The sequence below is a fragment of the Columba livia genome, chromosome 1, assembly GCF_036013475.1.
Source record: "Columba livia isolate bColLiv1 breed racing homer chromosome 1, bColLiv1.pat.W.v2, whole genome shotgun sequence".
NCBI classification, from domain to species: Eukaryota; Metazoa; Chordata; class Aves; order Columbiformes; family Columbidae; genus Columba; species Columba livia.
Window position 1 is genome coordinate 96,387,715 of NC_088602.1, and position 22,972 is coordinate 96,410,686.

Here is a 22,972-nt window from a genome sequence, read left to right on the forward strand (position 1 = left end):
AAGAAGGAGGAGGGGAAATGATGCAGAAAGCCATGGCATTGCAAGTGAAACAAGGCTCCTGAGAGGTCAGGGAAGAAATGAAGGTTTTCCATGAAAAAAATCATGTCCCTGGAACATGGTTGTGATGAGGAAAGCTGTTCGGTCCCTTTGCTGTGCACAATGGAAAGTGGCACTTCTATAGGAAAGGATGCTACATCACGATCCTGTTAGTTGTTCACATCTAGGCCATGACATCGAGAGTTCTTTGTCATCTCTTATCCCACTCTTTCAGCAGCCTTCCCTGGAAGTGGGAAACACAGGGGGAAATTTAAAAACAAACAAACAAGCAAGCAGACAAAGATGTAGGAAGAAAGCTGTACTTCTTGAGTTTCTCACAGCGCTCTGATGTTCTCCACATTGCACTTCAGAGAAAAATGGTTGGAGAATCAGCCCAAACTGGCCAGGTGCCCCAAGGGAAACTTCAGCCGAGGGGTGGAAAGTGACAGCTCATTTCAGGGGACCTGGAGCTCATGTGACCCTTTCAGTCCATGGGGTGAGATGTCCTGTCCTCTCCAGGTTCCTTCAATGAGGACAGCCCAGGACCAAGAAAATTTTCTTCAACCATTTCACCTAGTCTGCCCACACTGGAAACCCTGGGAACCAGCCAGTGCAGCTCTACAAAGGCTCCTGTGGTGGAACTGGCACCACCAGAAAGGACAGGTTTCTCCCTGATGCCACCCTGAGCTGCTCCAAGCCCAACTGCAGGGGGCTGGATGGGACATTGAGTTTGACCTCGCACAGATGGCCAGCTTTGGCTGAGAAGACCAAAGCAAGAGTGATGCATGATAGGGATGGGAGGATGCAAAAATTGAGCCCGAATGTAAATAATTGGCTTACAGATGACTTCTTACATGCTGCAGGACATCCCCGCTCACCTCCTCCGCACTGCAGTAGCAGCTCAGGTGGATTTCTCAGCTTTCTGAAGACAATTTAAAATGAGAGACTAAAAGATCCCATCTTAGACCCTTCAGCCAGTCTACCTTGACTGTGGTTTTTATCTTTGGACTGGTAATCTTGTTCTCATCCTGGTGGATGAGAAAAGCCCACTGATAGCTTTTGGTTTTTTAACTACCCTAAAACAAAAATTCAGAGATGCAGATGCTACGAAAACAGGATGTCAGCTTTTGTCAGAAAAGATCACAAGAGGTTAGGGGTTTTTTTTGCTCTAGCTGCCTCATTCTCTTTCTCTCTGTCTCTCATTTTCTCACTCCCCCCCTCCCTCACACTCTCCTCCCACCTCCAAATTTCTGTCAGCACTCAGCACAGGGTCAGGAGAAGAGCGGAGGAGATGGCGGTGGCTGAGACTCAGCTGTACGCAAAGGTCTCCAACAAGCACAGGAGCAAAAGCCCCTCCTCACTCCTCGAGTCTCTCCTTGCCAAAGGATTCCCGGCTCATATCGCGTGAGTAATGTGTTTGGCTGCCTTCACACAGTGAGAGGTATTTAAGTTAAAAGAGGTATTTCTCATAAGTTCCTGACAGTAGGCAGTTTGCTGTTTTCATCAAGAGGGCATGCTGCTCCCTGGGGGCAATGTCCCTATACAGGGGTCAGACTTGTCCTGCTTTGAATTTCTTGTAGAGCATTGTCTATTGATCATAATAGAAAAGTAACCTCCTCTGTATCTATTTTTGTAAATACTGTATGTATCTGAAGACATGCCTTTCCATGTCTTCAGGTTGAGAATCTTTGCAATGAGTTAAGAAGTTGATGTCCACAGTTTGCTCTTGAGATATACCCTCTATCATTTTTCCTGCTTATCACTGTTACAAGGGAGTTAAATGTGGATGTAACTTCTACTCAAAGTTTTTTCAGGCCTGGCAAAGATCTCCTGCTGGATCTTGTCACTGGAAACTGTTTTAAAAGAGTAAGCTTTCCTTAACAAGGCAACACATAAATCTGTCAATTTTTCTTCCTTTCTTGAATCATGACCTTGTTCAAAATCATGTCCTACCTGGAAAATGTAATTGTGAAAAATGAGGAGCTATTCTTGGCGAACCCAATGGATGGGAAATTAACTGGTGGCAGCTGAGCAACTTAATAAAAAAGTGGTGGTCACTCCTCCCCCAGAGACCCCTCTGGTTGGACAGTGAAATTCTGGGGAGGATTTTCCAACTTCTGAAGAGCGAGTATGGACATTTCATTAAAAAAACAAAACAAAACTATTTCTAATATCAAAGAATCCCTCATAAAAATGTTTTAGAAAGGAGAGCACCATGTCTCCCTTTTGACTGAAAGATAAGTAAGTTGAAAAGCCTCCATTCATAAATGCTGTGGTGCTTTTTCAGGAACAGCTGTGTTTAGCGGGTCAACTTTAAACACTATGGGCACAGCTTACAAGGGAACTGGGGGTCCCTTGTATGCACAGTGGAATTGTAGCTGTGCAGCTGAAAACCTGGCTCATCATTTCTCTAGTAATACTATAAGTTTTGTCACCCCAAAGTAATAGCAGTTTTCAAATTTTTTGTCCTCTATGTGATATTTTTCAAATTCCCTTTGAAACACTTCCTGCAGTTGCTGAGATGGCTTTGTGCTTCCCAAGCCAAAATCAAGCAGCAGTGGCAGACATACTATGCAAACTGGCATAAAATTACAAAATGCCCCAAAGCATGTCATTTTTTAATTTATTTGCTTTTATTGACTTTAAGACCTTCAAAATTTTGATTTCGTATTTATAAAATCTTTCAGCTGTCTCTGTAGTTCCTGGATTGAACCATAAATGAAAGTATTGAAAAGCTGTTCTTTTGAGATGTCCTGGCCTAAGAAAAATGATGCTGGGTGGAAATATCTACAAAATCTTTCACAATGCAGAACCAGCATGCCAAAGCAGCATTTCCCCAAAGAACAAAAAACAAATGTGTGAAGATCAAGCCTAGCATCAGATCAATAGAACGAGCCTCCTCTGGTGCTTACACAGAACTGAACTGTGTTAGCAGCTTCTGCTTTAGGGAAGAGCCAGTTTATTCTTACTGTATGACACTATTTTTAATGCACATTTTCAATGGTTTATTCCTACTGTTTATCTGAGAGAAATTTGTATGCACTGAATTTATTCTATGCATTATCTTTCAATCTTCACTGCTCACCTTGGAAGCATAGGGTGTCTAATCACAGCCTAATGTTCTCCTGATTCAGCTCTACAAACCCCACTGGAAAGCATCCTATGGCCAACACATATGATGAGATAAAAGGTGGAAACAGGCACAGAGAGGAGCCCAAGGGAGCAAGGACATAGTACTGAGCAGCATGACAGTCTATTGCCTCAAGTCTTGCTTGTCTTATTACATTTACAATTTTGCAGACCCTCTGGTAAAGAAAAGCTGAAGTCAAGCTCCATTTGGCTTCAGGGCTGTTTGCACAGAGCTTCTCTCGGAGTGGGAGGAGCAGTGCAGCACAAAGTGGTGAAACACTTACTTTGAGCTGTAAGGAGTGGTTGACAAAGTCTGGTGTCACTGACAGAGCAGCAACAGGCACTGACACTTCAACAGGATATAGCAAGAAGGGCTGCATGGAGAGAATGACAAGAACACAGATTGTTCATGTTTGATGTAATGGAGGAGGGGGAGTCAACAGAGATGTGGAAAGAAATTGTGCAGCGTTCAGTCACAGAGGACACAGGCTAGTTTTAGACCAGCTAGCTGATCACTTTGCATTGATTTGGCCATGGCAGTTGATGGAGAAGAAAGTTAGAAGATAAAGCTTGAGTGCAAAATCTCATGTTAACCCTCATCCATGTGAGCCTCCACTAAAGAGCCAGCCATGGTTGCCTATACACATAAGTACATTTAAAGGTTTTTAACAAGGCCACGTGGAGTTTTTGCACTAGAGAGAAGACAAAAGTCTAGAAGGAAACACCAAGGATGAACCTGAGGCCTGCTGCTTAATGCACTCATTGCACTGCAGGTGCATGCACAGGTGTCACAGAGATAGATGGATGGATGAATGGAAGATAAAAATGTGATAAGACTAAATGAATCAATGCCCTCAGGACCCAGTGGCTAGAAAGGATGGTCTCATGAGAGAAGGAAAGAGATGAGCAGATGCCAAGTAATTCAGCAGGTTTTCCTCTATGTCTCCATTTCCCCTTCATGTCTCCTCTGAGAAGACTGTAGGTGTGTTACAGTGCTGGAAATTGGGTGCATGGGTGCAAATGCTACTTAACCACTGGAAACCTTCACCCATCACCTAGCATTTAGTCACAAAGACTTATCCATGTGAAGTACATAGTTGGAATTTTGAAAGCTCTAGTGAAAAGAGGAAATGTGAATCAAATCCAATCCCAGAAAACAACAGTTTCTTTAAGAGAGAAAAATATGAGATACTGTCCCTCATCTTGGACTGAAGTGATGGCTTAGGTCTCATTCTCTGCTGGCCTATGGGAGACCCTCAGTCTGGATTTTCAAACACCAATATAAGTATGTTTTGTTTTGTTTATATGTAGGGGCTTGGGCCTGATATCTTGAACCAGAACAGTATCCTGTGTATGGAGCAAACCCTGCTCTTACAGTGTGTGGGTGGATGGTTTCCCCAGCCCTAAGGAAATCCATATAGTCAATAGGTCTGCTAAGGAAGCATCTCCAGAACACAAAAGATGATATTCTGTGGGGAGGACAGGTTACCAGTCTTCAAGGAATTGAAGACTTACAGTGGAAAAAACTTCAAGAATGTTAATATTTCCCAGGAATAACCTCATTGTTAAAGGTCTTTTCTGTGCTGGAAAATAGACTTGATGACCACAGCATGTCCATTCTTTACTTTCTAGGAGTTTTCTTTCTGTTATTCTGATTAATCCATTTTGGTTTGGTTTGGTTTTTGTAGGCAAAAAGCTTTGGCTGCTACTGGACAAAAGACATTAGAAGATGCTGCAAAATGGTAAGTACCTGTGATTTTCAAGGAATGCTTTGGCATTAAATCTGGCTAAAAATCCTTGTTCATGTGCTGATTCTGTCATTGAATTTGAAGTTAGATGCCAAATAAAACCCCTGTATTCTTTTGTTTATTTGTTTATTTTAGTTCATGCAGAGAAATAAATAATCATATTTGTAGTTATTGTTGGAAACAAGGTTATTTGCAGAAGGTCCAGAGTAAATAAAAAAAAAATGGTGAGGAAAGGAGAGTCTTGGGCAGAAGCATCTACTTTTACCACAGTTAGGTTAGTCATTTCATGGGACTGGCTGCTCGGGGCAGACACTTCTCAGTTTTAAGCCTCCTGCTTATTTGTGGCTGTGGCTGCCAAGGTCTTCTCACTGCCTGTGCAAAGGGCTCCCGGGTTCTGAGCCAGCATTGTGGGCATGCACTGGGGTACATCTGGGAAGGCTCTAGGAGACACCCATGGGGCAAATGTTCTCACACCTCATGGTTTGCACCTGTGGGCAATGGGCACAGGGCCCAAGGGGGAAACTTGGACTCTTTATCCCAAAGAAAAGGAGGAAGGAAACAGGGAAAATATTTGTAAATCCGCAGTTGCAGTTACAAATCCGTACAGTAAAAACATGGGGTTAAATGGCAATGGCTGAAGGGCATTCTTTATCCCTAGAAAGTTTGTTTCGCTGTACGAGGACTATAGAATATTCATATGTTATTAATATGCTGATAATTGATTCTTTTGTTTTAATACACGTTCAAATTAAATCCAGTCTTTCCTTGCACTTCTGGTTTTTGTTGTTCTTGACTTTTTTTAATTTTAATTGGTTTGATTGCTTTTTTCTTTTTTTTCTGTGTATGTGAAAAGCCATTTGAGAATGGCATGTTCTTCCCCAATAGTCAGGGGTGCTACCACGGTTTCCAGAAATCACTCCCAACCGCACAGCTGCCAAACATACAGTACATGAAGAACAAGGTGAAGGACATAATCACATGAGATATGAGCTCCTGATCTTTGCTTGTACATTTTCTGATTTGTCTTGTTTGCTTTTATTAGGGCGGAATAAAAAGGCTAGCTCTTTTTGAGCATTTTTTTAAATCTTCAGTTAGTTTTAATTTTGTCATTCTCCAACATTTTCTACCCATTGCTTCTTTTTCCTCTTCCATTCTTCTATTTTCCAGTCATGGAAAAGGGGAAAAAATAACACCTCCCAAAAAAAAACAAAATTCTTTTTGTTGTCTTTCATTTTCAGACATTGAAAGGTGCATATAAATGTAAAGTACACAAAAAATAAGCAGAAAAAATAAAACCATTCTCCATTAGCACTTCAGAGAGAAAATTTCTAAGGAGCTTTTATTTTAACTTTTCACTTCTAAGAAAATAACCACCTTGTATTTCCTTTTTCTGGTCTCTACTATGGATGCCTTCAATACAGGAAACAAGAGTAAGTGGTGCACACACTCTCTGTGATATGCTCTTGATTTCAGGTTGCACTCCCACTGCAATGATCCCTCTTTGGAAGACCCAATCCCTCAGGAGTATGCTCTTTACTTATGTCCAACCGGCCGTTTGCATAACTACCTGGAAGAATTTTGGAAGGAGAGCAAGCGCCAGTGCGGGAGAAACAGAGCCCATGAGGTTTTTCCGCATGTCACTCTCTGCGATTTCTTTACGGTAAGGCACAAAAAATGTGCTAGGGTCTAATATCAACTGCTGGTGAAACTGGGCCACCTGCAATTGTCTTATCCCAGAACTTCTTGGTGATCAAACTGGCATGACCTAGGTCCAGGCGTGTTTTCTTAATATTTGAGTGTTCAGCCCCTGTGTAAGCACTAGGGGCTTTCTTCCCAACATCCACTTTAGCTACCCTCCTTAGGCCTCGGCATACCTAAAAATTGGATGCTGGAGCCAGCAGGATACTTCAGGGCAGCTGAGTGACACGTGTTTAGCATCTCTCTACAGCAACATCAGTCCAGGCTGCACATGGACCTGCCAGCAGAAAGCACTGCTCCCCATATGCAGACGTCGGCAGGCTTCAGAGACCATGCCCATTGCTGCACTAATCTAGGATGTTGAACTTTCATGGCCAGGGCAGCAGTGGCTGCCTTCAGCCAGCTCTGATGGTGACAACATTATCAAAGGACGTAGATAACTATGGTATGGTGCCTACAGGAAACTCAGGGAAACCCCTGCCTTCTCCAGAGAGCCCCAGTCAGGCCACTGCTATGGTGGTGTGTCCCAGTCTTCACCCCTTCTGTTGAAACTTGGATGTTGTAAATAAGAGAGAAGCAGAACACACAGGGATGGAAGGAGCAAGGGGAGCCAGACTGGAGTACAGCAATGCAACTGATTATCTTTGTCAGTAATTTAACATGGAAGTTAGGCTCCTGAGCTGGACTCCTGGTGGGCTGTTTTCTGTTTCTAGAGATGCTGCTGTCCTCCTAGGTAGCCTTCTGAATGCTCACTAACCGTCTAGAGGACTTCCCAACTGAGCTCCTTCTCCTGCATAGGTGAATGTGCCAGTATCAGCAAAGACCATCAAGGAGTCATTGCTCTGGAAAAACTCTACTGCCACCTGAAATCCAGTTTTTGCATGTTGATGGTGCAGCACGTAAACATCAGCTGCAGCTGAGATGGCACTGAAACAGGCATGAGCTAGAGCAGCTGGACAGAAATTTTGCTGTTAATCATGCTTTTGTGCTAAATCATGCCACTAGGTATAGACAGTGAAAATGAGTATTTTGTTGCAAAATATTGTATAGCACCCTGTGGCCATTAATTGCAGTTATAGAAAACAAAAATCATTAACTAATAACAAATACGCTTTTGAAAGGTGTCAATTTTAAAGGCCTGCCCCTGGAAGAGACAACTGAATTGCAACCCTGACCTTGTGCGTATCAGCCCCGTTTCAGGTAGCATATTTCTAGGGATAAATGCATCCTTCAGTGCTGTTCTCTGCTCCTTGGCTGACCTGGCTACCTCACAGGCAGAAAGCAAGACACACTGACCTGGCTCCCACCTCCTCCTCCCCACCCAGCCCTCTCCCGTTTCCTGACCCCCCACGTCTTTTGCAGCTCTCAAACTCATCAGGCCCAGAGGAGCCCGCTGCGGGGCAGTTGTGGTGCAGGATCCCACATCCCTGTCCCCCCACAGCCCAGTCTGCCCAGGGTCTCTTTGGTGCATCTCTCCTCCCTGTGGCCTGAGACATGCTCCAGAGAGAAAGATGGTCTAAGCAGGAGGAGCTCTTTTCTCTCTTCTGCTCTTCCCCTTCAGCAGGTTGGCCCAGTGTAAAGGCTAAACAGAGCAAATAACCCTGCAGAGGAGAACAAAGCAGCACAGAAATGGAGCATCATTTGTGTTCCTGTCTTTGGCTAGATGGCACAAATTCCGTCTTTGTCTCTTCGCTTCTTAAATTGCTTAATTGCCTTTTTTTTTTTTTTTTTCCCTGGCAGCATGGCTCTGTACAATCCCTTAATTTGCTGTGGCTAGAGCATCAAGGATCATAATGACAAAGATGCCTTGTGAATTTTGCTAGGTATGTTGCTCAGCATCTGAGATCTTGAAGTTTTAGCAGAAGCCATTTCAACTAAGGACTGTAGGATAACAATAACAAAATTCTTGCTTGAATTGAAGAAGGAAACCATGATCCCTGCCTCATTTCACACAGGTTCTACTCACCTGTCAGATGGCAAAATCTTTTGGATCTTTCCTATGCAGGCTAGATACACCTCCTGGTAGAAGGCTCCATCTCCTGTTATAGCACCAGGATACTGAGCTGATCAAACTGCCCAATATTACTGTTTTTAATACCAGGAGTTTCAGGGAGGTTCGTAGGTGTGTTTTCTTTCTCAAGAAGTCTAATGTCCACAGTGTTTTCTGGTACTCCTGTATAAGACAGGATACGATACTAGCTGTTGAGCCAGTGGGTAAAGCCTGCTCCTCCTCTGTTTTCTTTCAGTGTGAAGACCAGAAAGTGGAAATATTGTATGATGCCTTAAAGCGAGTCGGTGACAGCTTTTCACAGTGCTTTCCTCCATCCATTTCTCTATCACTACATTCATCCAGCAGCTACCTGGGCTTCTTCATTGGTGACAGCCATGCAAATATCCTCAAAGAGTTTGCTCTGGCATTCTCATCAGAGGCTTCGGCCCTGGCAGGTAGGACCAACACGAGAAGAAAGATGGGTGGGTCATAGCATAAATGTTTAGGCATGATACTGAAAACTTCTCCTGTGTCTCCGGGGAAGCTTAGTTGATGTTTTACTGTCAGCAAGCACCCTTTCCTCCTACAGGTTTGAAAATAGCATGGCTAGGGGAGCATGTTTTAGACTTTGAAGACACAGTGCTTTTGTCTAGAAGCTGAAATGGTTGTCTGTGTAACTTCATATGCCATTGATTAGGATATCCAAGATCGGCAGGGATATAATACTCCCTGTTCCCAGAACTCCATCCCGATGGTGCTATGGCCCAGACTGATGGTCCAGCTGCATCCCTGAGAAAGAGGTCTTAATCCCCACTCCAGTGGCATCCAAGGGATACTGTATCACCAGTGGAGACTGAAGGGACACAGCCCCAGCATAGCTTCATCTGGGAGAAATTAGATGAATACATCTCAGACTGGGAGAGGAATTGAAACCTTGTTCATTTTTTTCTGCCAGCTGAAGCCAGAGAGCAAATCCAGTCCAAATTTATGCATTATTTTGGCATGAATAAAACTGTGACATTCTGTGAAACCATTATTCAGCAAAACTATGATCTACTCTACTAATAATTACTATATTTCCTGCATCATGCAACACATGTAGCATAGCATAAGACAAGAACAGCTTTAAATTATCTTTGTTTTTATATTGTGAATGATTGTTTCATTCCTAGATTGCCATGTGAAACCCTGCCTAAAACAGCTCCATCTTACCTTGGCTCACAAGTTTTATCCTCACCATCAGAAGACTTTGGAACAACTGGCCAAATGCATTAACCCAGGGGAGGCCTGCCAGTGGGTAGCTGCTCTCTACTCAAGGGACATGCGTTTTGTGCATTACCAGGTACTGTCATCAGATATATTTAATTTCCTGAGTCCACTGTCAGACTCTTTGCTACAGTCATCTTGCCTTTCTTTTTTCATGAAGAAAATCAGTGCATGCACAATACAGTATTTCAAAAAGCATGGCTGTTTCCAGTATCTCTTTGGGTTCAAAAACTGTACTCAAATCAGTACAAGATACCTTTATGGTTGGCTGCTTGACCTGTGTGTCAGCAAGGTCTAATTCCAAACTCCAGCAGAAAAAAATAATCTTACCATGATATGAGAAAATAAGAGAGACAGAAAATTAAGATCCTTGAATATTTACTAGGATGTGTCAGATCACAGCTTTGCAGAAATATTCCATTTAGCAAGATTAGTTTTCTTGATTGTTCCAGCCATGAGGAAAAATGCACAGATTAAAATATCAGTGAGCAGAGCACAGTTCTCGCTGATGATTTTCTGCTTAACAGACTCTTAGTAAACAGTCAACATTTTTCCAGTTCTTATTTCCAAAAATAAATTATGGAATGATACAGATTTTTTTACTCAGATCAGTAAATCACTTTGCCACAAGCCTCATGTTGGATTTTGGTCATACTCAGGACAGCCGCAAGTAATCACCAAAACAGCTGATAATGCTTTTGCCATGTTTGCTTTCAAACAAGTCTGTACTAGTTACAGAAGAAAAAGTATTTTCATGAAAAGCAAGAGCCTATTTTTATACATAATGCAAATGCAGTAATGTCTTCCTTTTTCTCTGCTGAAGTGCCATGAAAGAGCAGGATGCAGAGTGGAAAACAGTACCAGTCACAGTGTCCAGTAGAGAGCTGAACAAGCATAGAATCATAAAATCATCGAATCATCAAATCATAGAATAGTTTGGGTTGGAAGGGACCTTCAAAGGCCAGCTAGTCCAAGCCCCCTGCCATGAGCAGGGACACCTTCAACTAGATCAGGTTGCCCAGAGCCCCGTCCAGCCTGGCCTGGAATGTATTCAGGGACGGGAAATCACATAAACCACTGCAGTATGTGCAGCAGTGGGCTCTGGGCAGCAGACTGACCCCACTGCCTGTGTCCCCCAGACACTGAGGGCCCTCTTCCAGTACAAGCCCCAGAACATCGACGAACTCATGATCAACACCGGAGACTTCATCTACGTTGACCCGACGCAGCAGTCTGACGTGAGCGAAGGCTGGGTGATAGGGACCTCACATCGGACCGGCTGCAGGGGTTTCCTTCCTGAAAACTACACTGAGAGGGCCAGCGAGTCAGACACGTGGGTTAGACACAGGTAGGCTGGGGTTTCATGAGTGTTGCTTTATGGCATCTGCTTTTCCTGCTGGGGAGCTGTGTCAGTGTTCCTCCTCATCATAAGCTGTGGGCTGTTAGACGGGAGCTGGAGGTGGCGTGGACAGAAGAGAGAGGGGCCTCAAGGGTCTGGGTTGGCTGCTGAGATTCCTGGAAGAAAACACATAGTACACAATTCATAGACACCCAGAGTTCATTAGTTCATCTGCTGAAGGGATGACCGCTGTTTGCTCTTGAACAACCTGAACAGCCTAATGAATTTTAAAAGACCACATTCTGCCAGGCAGGCCGAGCCTTCAACCTGGCTCACTGCTTGCTTCTTTTTTTTTTCTCTTAAGTGCTGGCGAAGCTAACTCAAAACCACATAAAGGTCACTCCACCACCTTGAGCCCACCCTTTTCTTGTTGATTTACCCTGTATCAGCAGGCATCTCCCTGGCTTCCTGCACTTTGCTCTGCAGCTGCCAGCGTGCCTGATGCTACTTGTAGATTAGAGCTGCTTTTTCTAAGCAGGGAGGTGTAGGTGCACTTCTTGCTGAGTCCTCAGAGACAGAGAGGAGGCAACCAGGTAGTATTTCCTGTTTGAAGAACACACTTTAGCAGGGCTACACCCAGTATATGCAATCAGTTTGTATTATTAACATTTTAGCCTCATTTTTTCTGGGAAGATTCTAAATCAAAGCCAAAGTGAAGTGTATTGTTAGTGTGCAAAAAATATCGAATGGAACATGAATCCTGACTTATATGTGTCTGCAGACGAAAACATGACTTAAAACCCCCTTCTATTTGCGTGTGCACACATATGTTTGTGTGTATGCATGTTGCTTCTGCTTTTTCTACAGGGAATATGTTTTTGTAACAGCTTCGAGATTCTTCACCCAAACTGAAAATGAACCTAATGTAAAGCTGAATGGAGAAATCCATAACCCTAGTACCTCAAGGAATGTAACCAATGTACTTTCTGTTCAGGTAATTTTTTTTTTTTTCAATTTCTTATCTTTGTTATGTGTTTTTACAGGTGTACTATTAATTAAAAGTATTTATTAAATTTAATAGTATCTTCCTTTCCCCCTCACATTTTCATGTTATGTTGGAATGCACATAGAATCACAGAATCACAGAATGTTAAGGATTGGAAGGAACCTTGAAGGATCATCTAGTCCAATCCTTCAAGATATATATATGCACACACATACTCATATACTCATACTATATAGTATAATGTCTCATAAATATCACATAATGTATTTGATGTGTATTACTCTTTCCTTCTTTCATAAAACTTTTTGTTCCTGTCATGATAAAACAACATACAAGTTCTTTGCTCAGGTTTCTCTGTGCACAGCCTTACTGGGCAAGCCATTCAAAGGTATGGCAAGAAGTCTGACAAGTGAAATGCAGGAACAACTTCCGCTGACTTTTATATAGGTTCATAGCAGAGTAATGAGCAGAATTAGATTCATTGTTATTTTATGTTCAGGTTCTATGAATGTCACCTTGGTGGTTTACATGGTCCCAGATCTTAGGACACTTAAATATTTCATCTTCTTTTGTATTTTTAGATACGTAGCCAATGCAAATAACTGCATAGAACTGCAGCAAGAGAACACATAGCTGTAAAGGTTGGCAGCACTGGCGGGATTACATTTATTTTTGTCCCAGTTTCAAAATCAACATGTATAATTTTTTTCTCAGATTTTCCACTGGCCTCTTGTTAGGAAGAACAAAACAAATAAAGACTCTGGTTTTTTACCTGCAGCACGTTTGCACTTGCACTGCCATATTGGCTCTGTCAGAGATGCCAAGATGGTCCTTTCTGGCACACTGACATGCTGCAGAAATTCCTTTGGGTTTGCTGGCCCCATGGCCTTTCTTCTCATTGTGCTGGGGGATAACCCCAGGTTCATTTGTGTTAGCATTAGATAAACTTGAGGACACCTTGAGGGAACTTCCATCCTGGGCCCTACAAGGATGCTGTTTATTCTACTGTAAGACAGAAGCTTCTGCATGAGTCACACGTCCTTCCACCAGCTCTTAGTTGCTCTTGGCCTCTCTTATCTAACTCAGATCTGTGGCAGAGTCACCACGTGGCCCAAGGAACATGTTTTGCAGATGTGCACGTCTCAAGTCTAGGAGTTTCCCCAGCCTCTGTGTTCCTCCAAAGCAGAAAAGCAAGACCACAAAACCTTAGTTTTAAACCCCGATCTTGTGGTAGTTGATTCGTGTTTCATGGCAGAAATGCAACAGTGTTTAGAAGAATACATGACTATAAATCTCATGCCACTTCTTAAGAATTTCCTTCTCTGCTGCTGCAGATACACATCGCCAACCTCAGTGCTGCAGCAGTAATGCTGTGATGAGTTACTGTCGAAAAAATGTTAAAGCCTTTGACCTGTTCCTCTTTATCTTCTCATCTGTATTTAATGTGCATTGTATGCTAACCTCAAACTGCTTAGAACTCATTTGTAATTCCACGCAGTCGGAGTAAAAAGTGGCCTCAGAACAGATCTGTGTTCACTGTTGATTTGGCCACAGAGTTATACAAAATGTAAAAGTAGTGTTTTCATCAGGAAATGAAGAACAATCTTGGTGTAAGTCCTGGTGTAGAAAGGAGCATTACCACTTGAATCTTAGCTAGTTTCACTCTTTTGTTTATACCAACCATATGATGTACATTAAATTATAATTTCTTCCCACACTGAAATTAAAAGATCTGTTATCAGCACTACCTTTCACTAGTGTAAAAACATAGTTAAAACTTGATCTGTGGCCCACGAAGGTCAGGGATCTCTTTGCCTTCAGTGCAGAGCCAGTCAGGCTCACTATAGTCTTAAAAATAGGCATCTATTATAGCAGCTTGTCTCTCTGCTTCTCTGTGCTTCCTTCATCAGGCAGCATCCAGGAATCCAGGCTTTTCATGCAGGTCATCATAGAATCATAGAACAGTTTGGGTTGGAAGGGACCTTCAAAGCTCATCTAGTCCAAACCCCTGCCATGAGCAGGGACATCTTCAACTAGATCCGGTTGCTCAGAGCCCCATCCAGCCTGGCCTGGAATGTCTCCAGGGATGGGGCATCTACCACCTCTCTGGGCAACCTGGGCCAGTGTTTCACCACCCTCATTGTAAACAATTTCTTCCTCATGTCTGGTCTGAATCTGCCCTCCTTTAGTTTAAAACCATTACTCCTTGTCTTGTAGTAACAGGCTCTGCTAAAATGTCTGTCCCCATCTTTCTTACAGGCCCCATTTAAGTACTGAAAGGCTACAATAAGGTCTCCCTGGATCCTTCTCTTCTCCATATATATAATATTGTATCAAAAACCCCTTTTTACACAGCTGTCTCAGAATGCCACCCTGCGAAGAGGAGTGCTGGTGATGCGCCACGGGGAAAGAGTTGATCAGGTCTTTGGCAAATCTTGGCTTCAACAGTGCTTGACTCCAGATGGTAAGATAATTGAAGTATCTTAGCAAATCAGAACCAAAACCAACTAACCCCAGCAATGGGTACAAGAGGTTCAGTCTCCTACATCTAAATGTAAACACTGTCACAAAAGAGTGAGTAACATTGCAAGTCAGGTACAATACTGCTTTGACATGAACATATTTCATAATGTCCAAAAGTGATTCATGTTTATGTTGGATAACCTCTGCAGAACAAGCAAAGCCCTTGTGATACTGACAGATACGTGTCTTACTGACAGATGTACAAAACATAAGACCTCTTCCACTCATTACGCAAGGTGGTGGTTGACAGACCCCTGCGCCTTTCCGTGGTTGAGTCAGAATTGTGGTCAGTTGATCAGAGTCACAGTACATCATTAGTCAAACCTGGGGAAGAAGAGCAAGAGCAAACCACAGCAGAAATGACATGTCAGCACTAACTTGAATTAAAAGATTAATTTATTGGCCCTCTCTCTCAAAAGAAGTATGTTTTGAGGTGAAGAAGGCTGACCCAGCATAGGGAAATATGTGTCAGGATGAAGGAAAGGGACAAGCAGGTGTGAGATCAGAAGGAAGAACTTTGTGCTGAAAATCTCTTTTGCTATACTGGAGATCTACTGTATTAAGTGTGCCAAATTCACACTAGATAATGAGGGTGGTACCTTCTGGCTGCATACTCAATTAATTGGTTTCATTTTTCTTTTGTGGAAATGTTGGGGTTTGTCATTTTGTCAATGGTAAAAGAGTATCAATATGGAGTGGATTTTTGTTTTATTTGACTGTTGCAAAGCCAAATTCTCACAATTTCCTGTCCCCTCTCTGTTCCATCCTATTTGCTCCTTCGGAGCTTGCAAAACACGAAGTATTTTGTTAGGACAGGTGATTTCCCAAGCCAGTGTTATGACCTTAAAATGTGATCTCTTTAAAGTAATAGCAGTCACAGGGGGTTTTTTTCATCAGTGAGACACTGACAATGTCTGTACTGCTACTACAATAACCCTCTAGGCACCAGAGTCAGGCACTGCCCCATGATCCCCCAAACTGCTCAGTTGTTAGCTGTGTCCTTGGTGTGGTCTCGTCTGATGGCAGCTCCCTGTCACCCACACCGTTTCCAGGCGAGGTTTGAGGAGGGCACAGACCATAGTCCATCCCCAGTGAACAGACGGCATGGGTATTTGAGGTAGAGGGAAGAGACACTAGCTCCTTGGGCAGATGCCCCACTTCATTGTGTGTCCTCATGGCCAGAGAACAGGCCTTGACTTGTTTCATTTGCCAATCAAGATACCACTCTGAGCTGAGTTTTCAGAACTAGCCATCCAGCCATTCAGAAGAAATGAAGCCATTATAACAAAATGCCACCTGTGCATACAGCTGATGTCTCCCTTGTATTGTGACAAAATGTCACACCTCATTTCAGGAAAATACTACAGAGCAGATCTGAACTTCCCTTCCACCTTGCCAAAGCGGAAAGACAGCCTGAAGCATTTTGAATATGATCCTCCTTTATCTTGCTGCGGTATTTTCCAGTCAAGGCTTATAGGTAAGCTGGATAATATCCTACTGCAAATGTAAGGGCTTGAGAAGCAGGCTTTCATCATCTGCAAAATGTTGCTCATATTTGCTTTGCAGTAGAAAAACTACCTAGCAGCACTCGTTGTGGTAACCCTTTTCTACAGGCAACCTCTACAAGGTCTTGTTAAATGGTAAAATAGAGAGCAAGATGGGTTGCTCATGTTTGAGACCCATTCTGCCAGTTCCTGGCAAAGAAAGCTAAAAGACAGAAGCTGCAACACTGCCTGTGCCCTGCTGCTGCCTGCAAGGAACTAATGTCTCGCACAGTTGTCATGGAGTGGGCAGTGAGGAGTGAACAGCCTGGCCAGAGGAACCAGCTTTGTGCTCAGCAAAGTGTGGTCACCTCATCACAGGTGCCTGACAGCTGGGTGGTACAGGTTAGTCTGAGTCATTTCACTCACCAGACAAAGTTGTTTCTGCTCCCTGCACAAGTGTGCCTGACTGTGACAATGCAAGTCTGATGTAAATGCTTGTCTGTGATGATTCAGATACATGGAGACAGACAAATGCCTAACTGCTGCTTGCAGATTTGGAGTGAATCTTCCATAATTATCTTATTGACACCCATTTTAAACTTGCTTTTGCCACCAGAATGAGCATTTTAGCGAGCTCATTCAGCCAATAGTAGGAAAAAATGAATAGAAAGGGATTGTCAATGTATACCATGTCAATGAAACTGAAAATCTCTAAGCTGTTTTTTGCAGAAAGTATTTTGTAGTACTTTCTTGTCTGTCATGATCTGTTAAAGAGAAACTCACTTGGCTGTTCCCATCCAGGGGAAGCTCTGCTGGACCAGGAAGTGACCGTCAGCTACGTGTACTCGTCACCTGCCCTCCGCTGCATACAGACAGCTCAACACATACTGCAGGGTAAGGTATCAAGAACAGACAGGTGCTTTGCCACAGTGAAAATGTCTTTCTTAAACTTCTGTGAAGTCTCTGAGATGAGTAATTAAGAAGATGTATGATTTTGAGGTTATTTATTGTTGTAATTAAGTAAGGAAGACAAGGTGGTTTTGTCTAGTTGGTAATATAGGCAGTAATAAACCTGCTGCCATGTGTATGGTCTGGAGAGTACTGTCCCGTTAACTCTAGTCCTCACCAGTTAAAATGGAATCTAATGTTATATGAAACAGAGGTGTTTCACATCAGGTTGAATTCAACATTAGTAGCTGCTCACCAGCTCAACACTGCCATTTCTTCCAGAAGATATTCTGAGCCAAAACCCAAAAGCTTCTGGTGCTCTGAAGGATATGTATGTGAATCAGGGAAGACAGGTTTCCCCTGAAAACATTTGCCTTTGGAAGCCAAACTGTTTTAGTTCCTTCATATTGCAGAACCTCTTTCCTTATCCTTCTCCCCCTCCCTCTCCCTTTTTTCATTTTCCCTGTCCAGTCCCCTTCGACAGGTCTGTCAGGGATCCATAGCTCATTACCGTGTTTACATCAAAATGACAATATGAGTGCATTTCTTCTGGGAACAAGTGCCACCAAGCAACCTCTCAAGAATAATCAACAAAATAATGTGTTTTCATGGAACAATTCAATTTGTAACACTGTGTGACAATTATTACCTCACCAAAGACCACTGAGCAAAATGTTGTGTAAAAATTGTTAAAAAAATTCCTGTCTAAAGTTTATTCTGATTGCAACGTTACTGAGGTCTTTTCTTCTGTTCTCTCCTGTACCTTGCAGATCATCACAAGTGAGCTCCAGAAATAATATTAATAACAACAACAATATTAATATAAGAATTCATAGTGCCTTAACATGACTTAGACATGAATATAATGTTGGCTTCATTTAATCAGCACACTCCTCTTTTGTTTGGCAATAAGTAATTATTTTTCATTAACGAAAATATTACAGCAAACAAGGTAGAACGTACAGCATGAATGTAACTCTTCAAGTGTACCTTTGTCTTCTTAAATATTTATTGTTCTTGCAGGGCTTAAATTAGATCAAAAAGTCAAAATCAGGGTGGAACCAGGATTGTTTGAATGGACTAAGTGGGAAGCAAGCAGAGTAATTCCAAACTTCATGACTGTGACAGAACTGGCAGAGGCCTCTTACAAAATAGACATAAGTTACAGGTAATTGCTCCACATCTAGCTGTTAAATTTGTATTTTTTTTACCTGAGGCATTTCTTCATATTTTTATTTGTCATAAACCATTATGAACACTGCAAAAAATGGGTGATTCTGATCAAATTCAAGTCTGCATGATCTGTTCCTAAAATATGATATGCTATTAGCTGTCTTGTGCCAATACAACTTCACTGCTCTGGCACAGAGACACATACATAAGCTTGGGAACATGCACACATGTCACATAGGGGTGCACATGTACAAACATCTGACACTTGTGGATGGAACCAGCCCTGCTTTGGTGTTGCCATCAGACCCACCACCTCAGGCCCATGGCTCGTCATGAGCTGCATATATATACCTGCATTATAGGCATCAGTGTCAGGTACCAGGAGTTTCGTTTTTACCTTTGGCTCATGCAAAGCACACTTTAGAAATGTGAAGAGTAACCTGATGGGTAAATAAGATGCTGCTTTTCAGCAATGAAGAAATGTGACTTTAGAGAAGGCGAGTAAGCCCTTTGTTTAGAGTCTGCCAGGCAGCAGCAAGAGGTCTGCCCTGCTGCAGAGGATGAGCCCAGGATGGGAGGTGGCAGGGAGCACAGCTCCACGCCTGAAACATCACTGGTTTGTGTCACTGGAGCAACAGCTACAAGAGGAAGGGAAAGTGGGGGTCACCCTGTGCAGCCCAGGGCAGAGCCACGCGGGATCTGGGGAGAGAGAGGCGAAGCAAACACCAGCCAGCTGTCCTTTGGTTTGGGGTGGAGGCAAGGTAGCAGCGTTTCACTATAATGGATGTTTGTGCCAAATTCAGTCAGGGAGGGGAGTGGTTTTAAGTTGCCCAAAGATTACTACGATGCTCAGCAAGGACTTTTGGGGGCCCTTACAACTTCATGGTGGTGGGGAGTGATGCCTTTTCTGAGTGCTAGAAAACCACAGCAAGGCAGGAAATGATAAGCCTCCAGTTCAGTCTAGCTCCTCATCTTGCTCACAAGCCAGGCTGCTCTGTGTTGGCAGTGCACAGCCAGATCCAGGAAATTACTCAGCTAATAAAAGTGAGTGTCTCTGGGGTTTCCCACATACACAAGAGAGGGGGAAAGGAAATTTCTCATGTATTAATGCAGTTCTTACAGCCAAGAAACTGTCATCATTTGAAATTGCATGAAGTAATGGGATCCTTCATTTTCTTGGGTCATTGTGCTTTCTGGTGTGTCACAGGAGCTGAGGGGTGGTAGACACTCCCTGTCTCAAAGCAAGATAAACTCTGCCTTTGCCATTCCCGTTGTTAAAGACTGCCAATCACAGTGTAAGCCACTTACTACTTTCTTATTCATCCTTTGCATGGAGGACAGACCCTTCCTTTCCTCTTCACGACAGCCTTTTGCCGACTATCATTATGTCCTTCTTCAGCCTCTTCTTCCAAGCTGTACTGTTCCTATCTTCTCTTGTAGGCTGTGCTTTCTGGATCCCTGTTCACTGCTCCCCTCTGGATTTTCTCCTGTTGGTCCTCATCTTGCACTGTAGCACTCACAGATGGACACAGCACTCCCACCTAGACCTTAGCCTGGGCTGAGCACCCCTGTTGCTATTTAGTCTGGAAACCACTCAGGCCAGTGCTGGGGATGCTCAATTCTGCTGCACAATGACTGGTTAATAACAGGGTTAATACTGAAGGGACTGAGGCATCAGCAGGACAGCACATTTAATAAAAAAATGCAGCTCTGCCAAAAGGCAGACCAGTTTTGAGTACTTCAATCTGGACTTCTCCGATCTGGCCAGGATTAAAATTAGCTACAATTAACAAACCATCATGAGTTTTTCACATGGTTTTACCACCTCTTTTCTACTGTGGTTTATGCTGAATCAATGTATCGAGGACTCACCTGCAAAAGTACACTGTGACACCATACCTTACTACAATATATTAATCAAACCTTTCTCATGCCTATTCATTGAATAAGGACACAATCAAATCAGGGTGAGGGGGGAAGCTGTTTGTAGGTAAAAAAATAGGACACTGCATTGTGTCCCAACATATGGCTAACAATATTTGCCGACCATAGCAGTCAATGCCTTCCCTTCCAGAGAAGACAGGTTAAGAGGATTACATGAAAAAAATAGACAAAAAACAGAAAAAAAGCTCAGACACTTAGGAGCGGTACGTCACGATTAATATCCTTGGAAACACTTTTTTTTAGCTCTGGGAGTGGAAGTCTTTATTACCCATTTGCACAGCTAATGCAGATATGCCTCATTTAGTTGTTGATTTTTGTTTTGTTTTGCTTTGTTTATTAAGGAGACGAACACTGAGGTGCGTGATTTTGAAAGCATTCACGCCATCAGTGTCTCACCTTGATTTGGACTCAGTCAGGATTGCTAGAACTGGGCTGCTCTGCAAGTCTGCAGTCCACACCTGGGCAGTGGTCCTTGCCAACAGAAGTGCTCAAAGCACAATATTTTCTTAGTCATGAATCCTACTTTAAGTAATCTCCATTGTAAACAACAAGTTTTATTAAAGTATGCGTTTCCCTGCATCTGGTGCTTTATAAGCTATGAGATTTAACCATAAGATTTAATAGAAATTACTGTGGGGGAAGCTAATGCTCCATGCAAGCTGAGGTAACAATTTGACAGCCAAGTCAGTAGGTAAACCTATATCCTATTAACCAAGTGCCTTTTCTCTGTTGTAGTCATTCAATACTGCTAACACTGCCCCCATAATCATCTAGATTAACATACATTTGTGATTTTATTGTCAGGGGTAACTTCCCACTCTCTTCTTTGGTGCCATCAGAAAGTTATGAAGAATATGTAAGCAGAAGCTCTGCGGTTATAAAACAGATCATCACTGCCTGCCCCAGCAAAGGTAAAGGTTTCAGATCTTTGTATGTTCCATCAGACACTTTCAGTAACAGGAACAGGCAGAGATTTTCCAACAGAAGCACATTTAACATGAGTTGTTGGTGTTATACAGAGCTTAAGGTAGTCTCTTAGTCCTTGTCCTGGCCTACACTAAATCAAAATACTTGCAATTTATGGAACAGAAATGAAAAAGCAAAATTAAAAATAAATTTAAAATTTAGTAGAGTACTAAATTGCACGAATATACTCTTTGCTTGATCTTTCTACGTTGGGAAGTAGCTCAGCATAAGACAATATACGTTTCTGGAAAGCTTTTTTTTTCCTCTTCTCCTAGCAAATGCTTTCTATTGCTAGCTGGCATACCTACAACACACCAGACTTTTTCTGGTCAGCACAATACACCCTGCCACATTATCAAAGAAGTCTGCCAAGATCAACAACCCTAAAAGAGCCTCATGCTGATAGGTAACTTGAAAGTACTGCAGTTCCCTAACTACTTTTCTTTGCTTTCTGTGGTCTGCCAGGAGTCATCCTCATTGTGGGCCATGGCTCTTCCTTGGCATCTTGCACCCGACCTCTGATAGGGCTCCCTGCCAGAGACAGCAGCGACTTTGCCCAGGTGGTACGAAAGGTGAGAAGTTTTTTCAGCAGGAAGCTTTCTTTTTGCTTTATTGTACTTTTAATTAAGAGCCTGCTTAAACAGCAAGACATGCATATAATGCATGTCAATACCAATGGCATTAGGTTTTTCATTACAAAGGGAATCTAATCTAGTTTTAGCAAGGTCAAGAGAAGGGATTTTCTCCTGGTGAATATGACTAGCAGCTAAGTGCTTGGAGAACTTCATGCAGCTCCCCTGGAAGGTCAATGCCAGACAACACCTAAAGGCAAGAGGCACAGTTGGAAACCTCTCCACCTGGAGCTGGCCTCCTCCCTTTAGCAACAGTGCTAAGAGTTTTCCCTCTCCTCCCCACGGTGCTGGGAGTGTAACCTGCAGCTACATTCATTTTGTCACTCTTTAAAAGGCTGTGTGGTTTTCCAGTCACTGTAAGTTCACAACTTTGGTGCTCAGCTACAGAATGAAGTAGAGAAGGGTGTTCTTGTCAGCTTCACAAGTGGGGCCTGTACTTGAGATACAGTTGCCAAGGATTTTTTTTTTTTATTATTTGTGTATTATCACCAGTGGGAGAATTCTTCACCCCAGTTTTCCTTACCATCAGCCTTGATATGGCCAACCAGAGAATTCAGTCTTTAAACATATTTTCACTACCACTGTCAGTGCATAAGGATTGAAAACATTTTGATCATCAGATCCAAGTATGACTATGGGGTCATGACACAAGCTAAGCTGTTGCCCCACAGGCCTCCAGTGTGGTTTTAGTTCATTTCAGAAGTGGCAAATTTTCCTAGTCTCTCTTCCCAGAACAGTCTGCTCTCTTCTGCCTCCTTCACATCAAAGCAATGACCCTGCTAGTAACTCTGTTGGTAAATTCTTTCCTAGATCCCTTCGCTGGGCATGTGTTTCTGCGAAGAGATCAAAGAAGAGAACAAATGGCAGATGGTCAACCCACCAGTGAAGACATTAACTCATGGAGCAAATGCAGCGTTTAACTGGAGAAATGGTATCATGGAAGATTAGAAGGCCGGCTCTGCCTTCAAAGTTGTCAGAAAGGAGCCAAAGACAGATTATGGTTCAGCTGATTCAGAGCCAGAGATTCATCCAGAAGACTTACAGAGGCTGTAAAATACCTTCTCTGAGATGTCAAAGAACAGAAAAACAC

At 42.8% G+C, this 22,972-nt stretch overlaps 2 protein-coding genes across 3 annotated transcripts in view; one reads left to right on the forward strand and one right to left on the reverse strand.

Moving 5' to 3' along the window:
* Positions 1 to 1,214: 1,214 nt before the first annotated feature.
* UBASH3A (ubiquitin associated and SH3 domain containing A) lies at positions 1,215 to 22,899 on the forward strand. Its single transcript, XM_021284835.2, has 14 exons — positions 1,215 to 1,440; positions 4,854 to 4,907; positions 6,387 to 6,573; positions 8,858 to 9,056; positions 9,774 to 9,943; positions 11,007 to 11,215; positions 12,074 to 12,200; positions 14,568 to 14,676; positions 16,090 to 16,212; positions 17,021 to 17,113; positions 18,191 to 18,335; positions 21,089 to 21,195; positions 21,716 to 21,822; positions 22,693 to 22,899. The coding sequence occupies exons 1-14, from the start codon at positions 1,328 to 1,330 to the stop codon at positions 22,828 to 22,830; spliced, it is 1,881 nt and encodes a 626-aa protein (XP_021140510.2). The 5' UTR covers positions 1,215 to 1,327; the 3' UTR covers positions 22,831 to 22,899.
* The window catches only part of RSPH1 (radial spoke head component 1), a 98,713-nt gene continuing 86,156 nt past the window's right edge, over positions 10,416 to 22,972 (reverse strand). For both annotated transcript variants that reach the window (XM_065068967.1, XM_065069001.1), the window contains one exon: positions 10,416 to 11,382. In XM_065068967.1, coding sequence (XP_064925039.1) covers positions 11,354 to 11,382 — 29 coding nt within the window. In that variant the 3' untranslated portion in view covers positions 10,416 to 11,353. The remainder of the gene's footprint in view (positions 11,383 to 22,972) is intronic.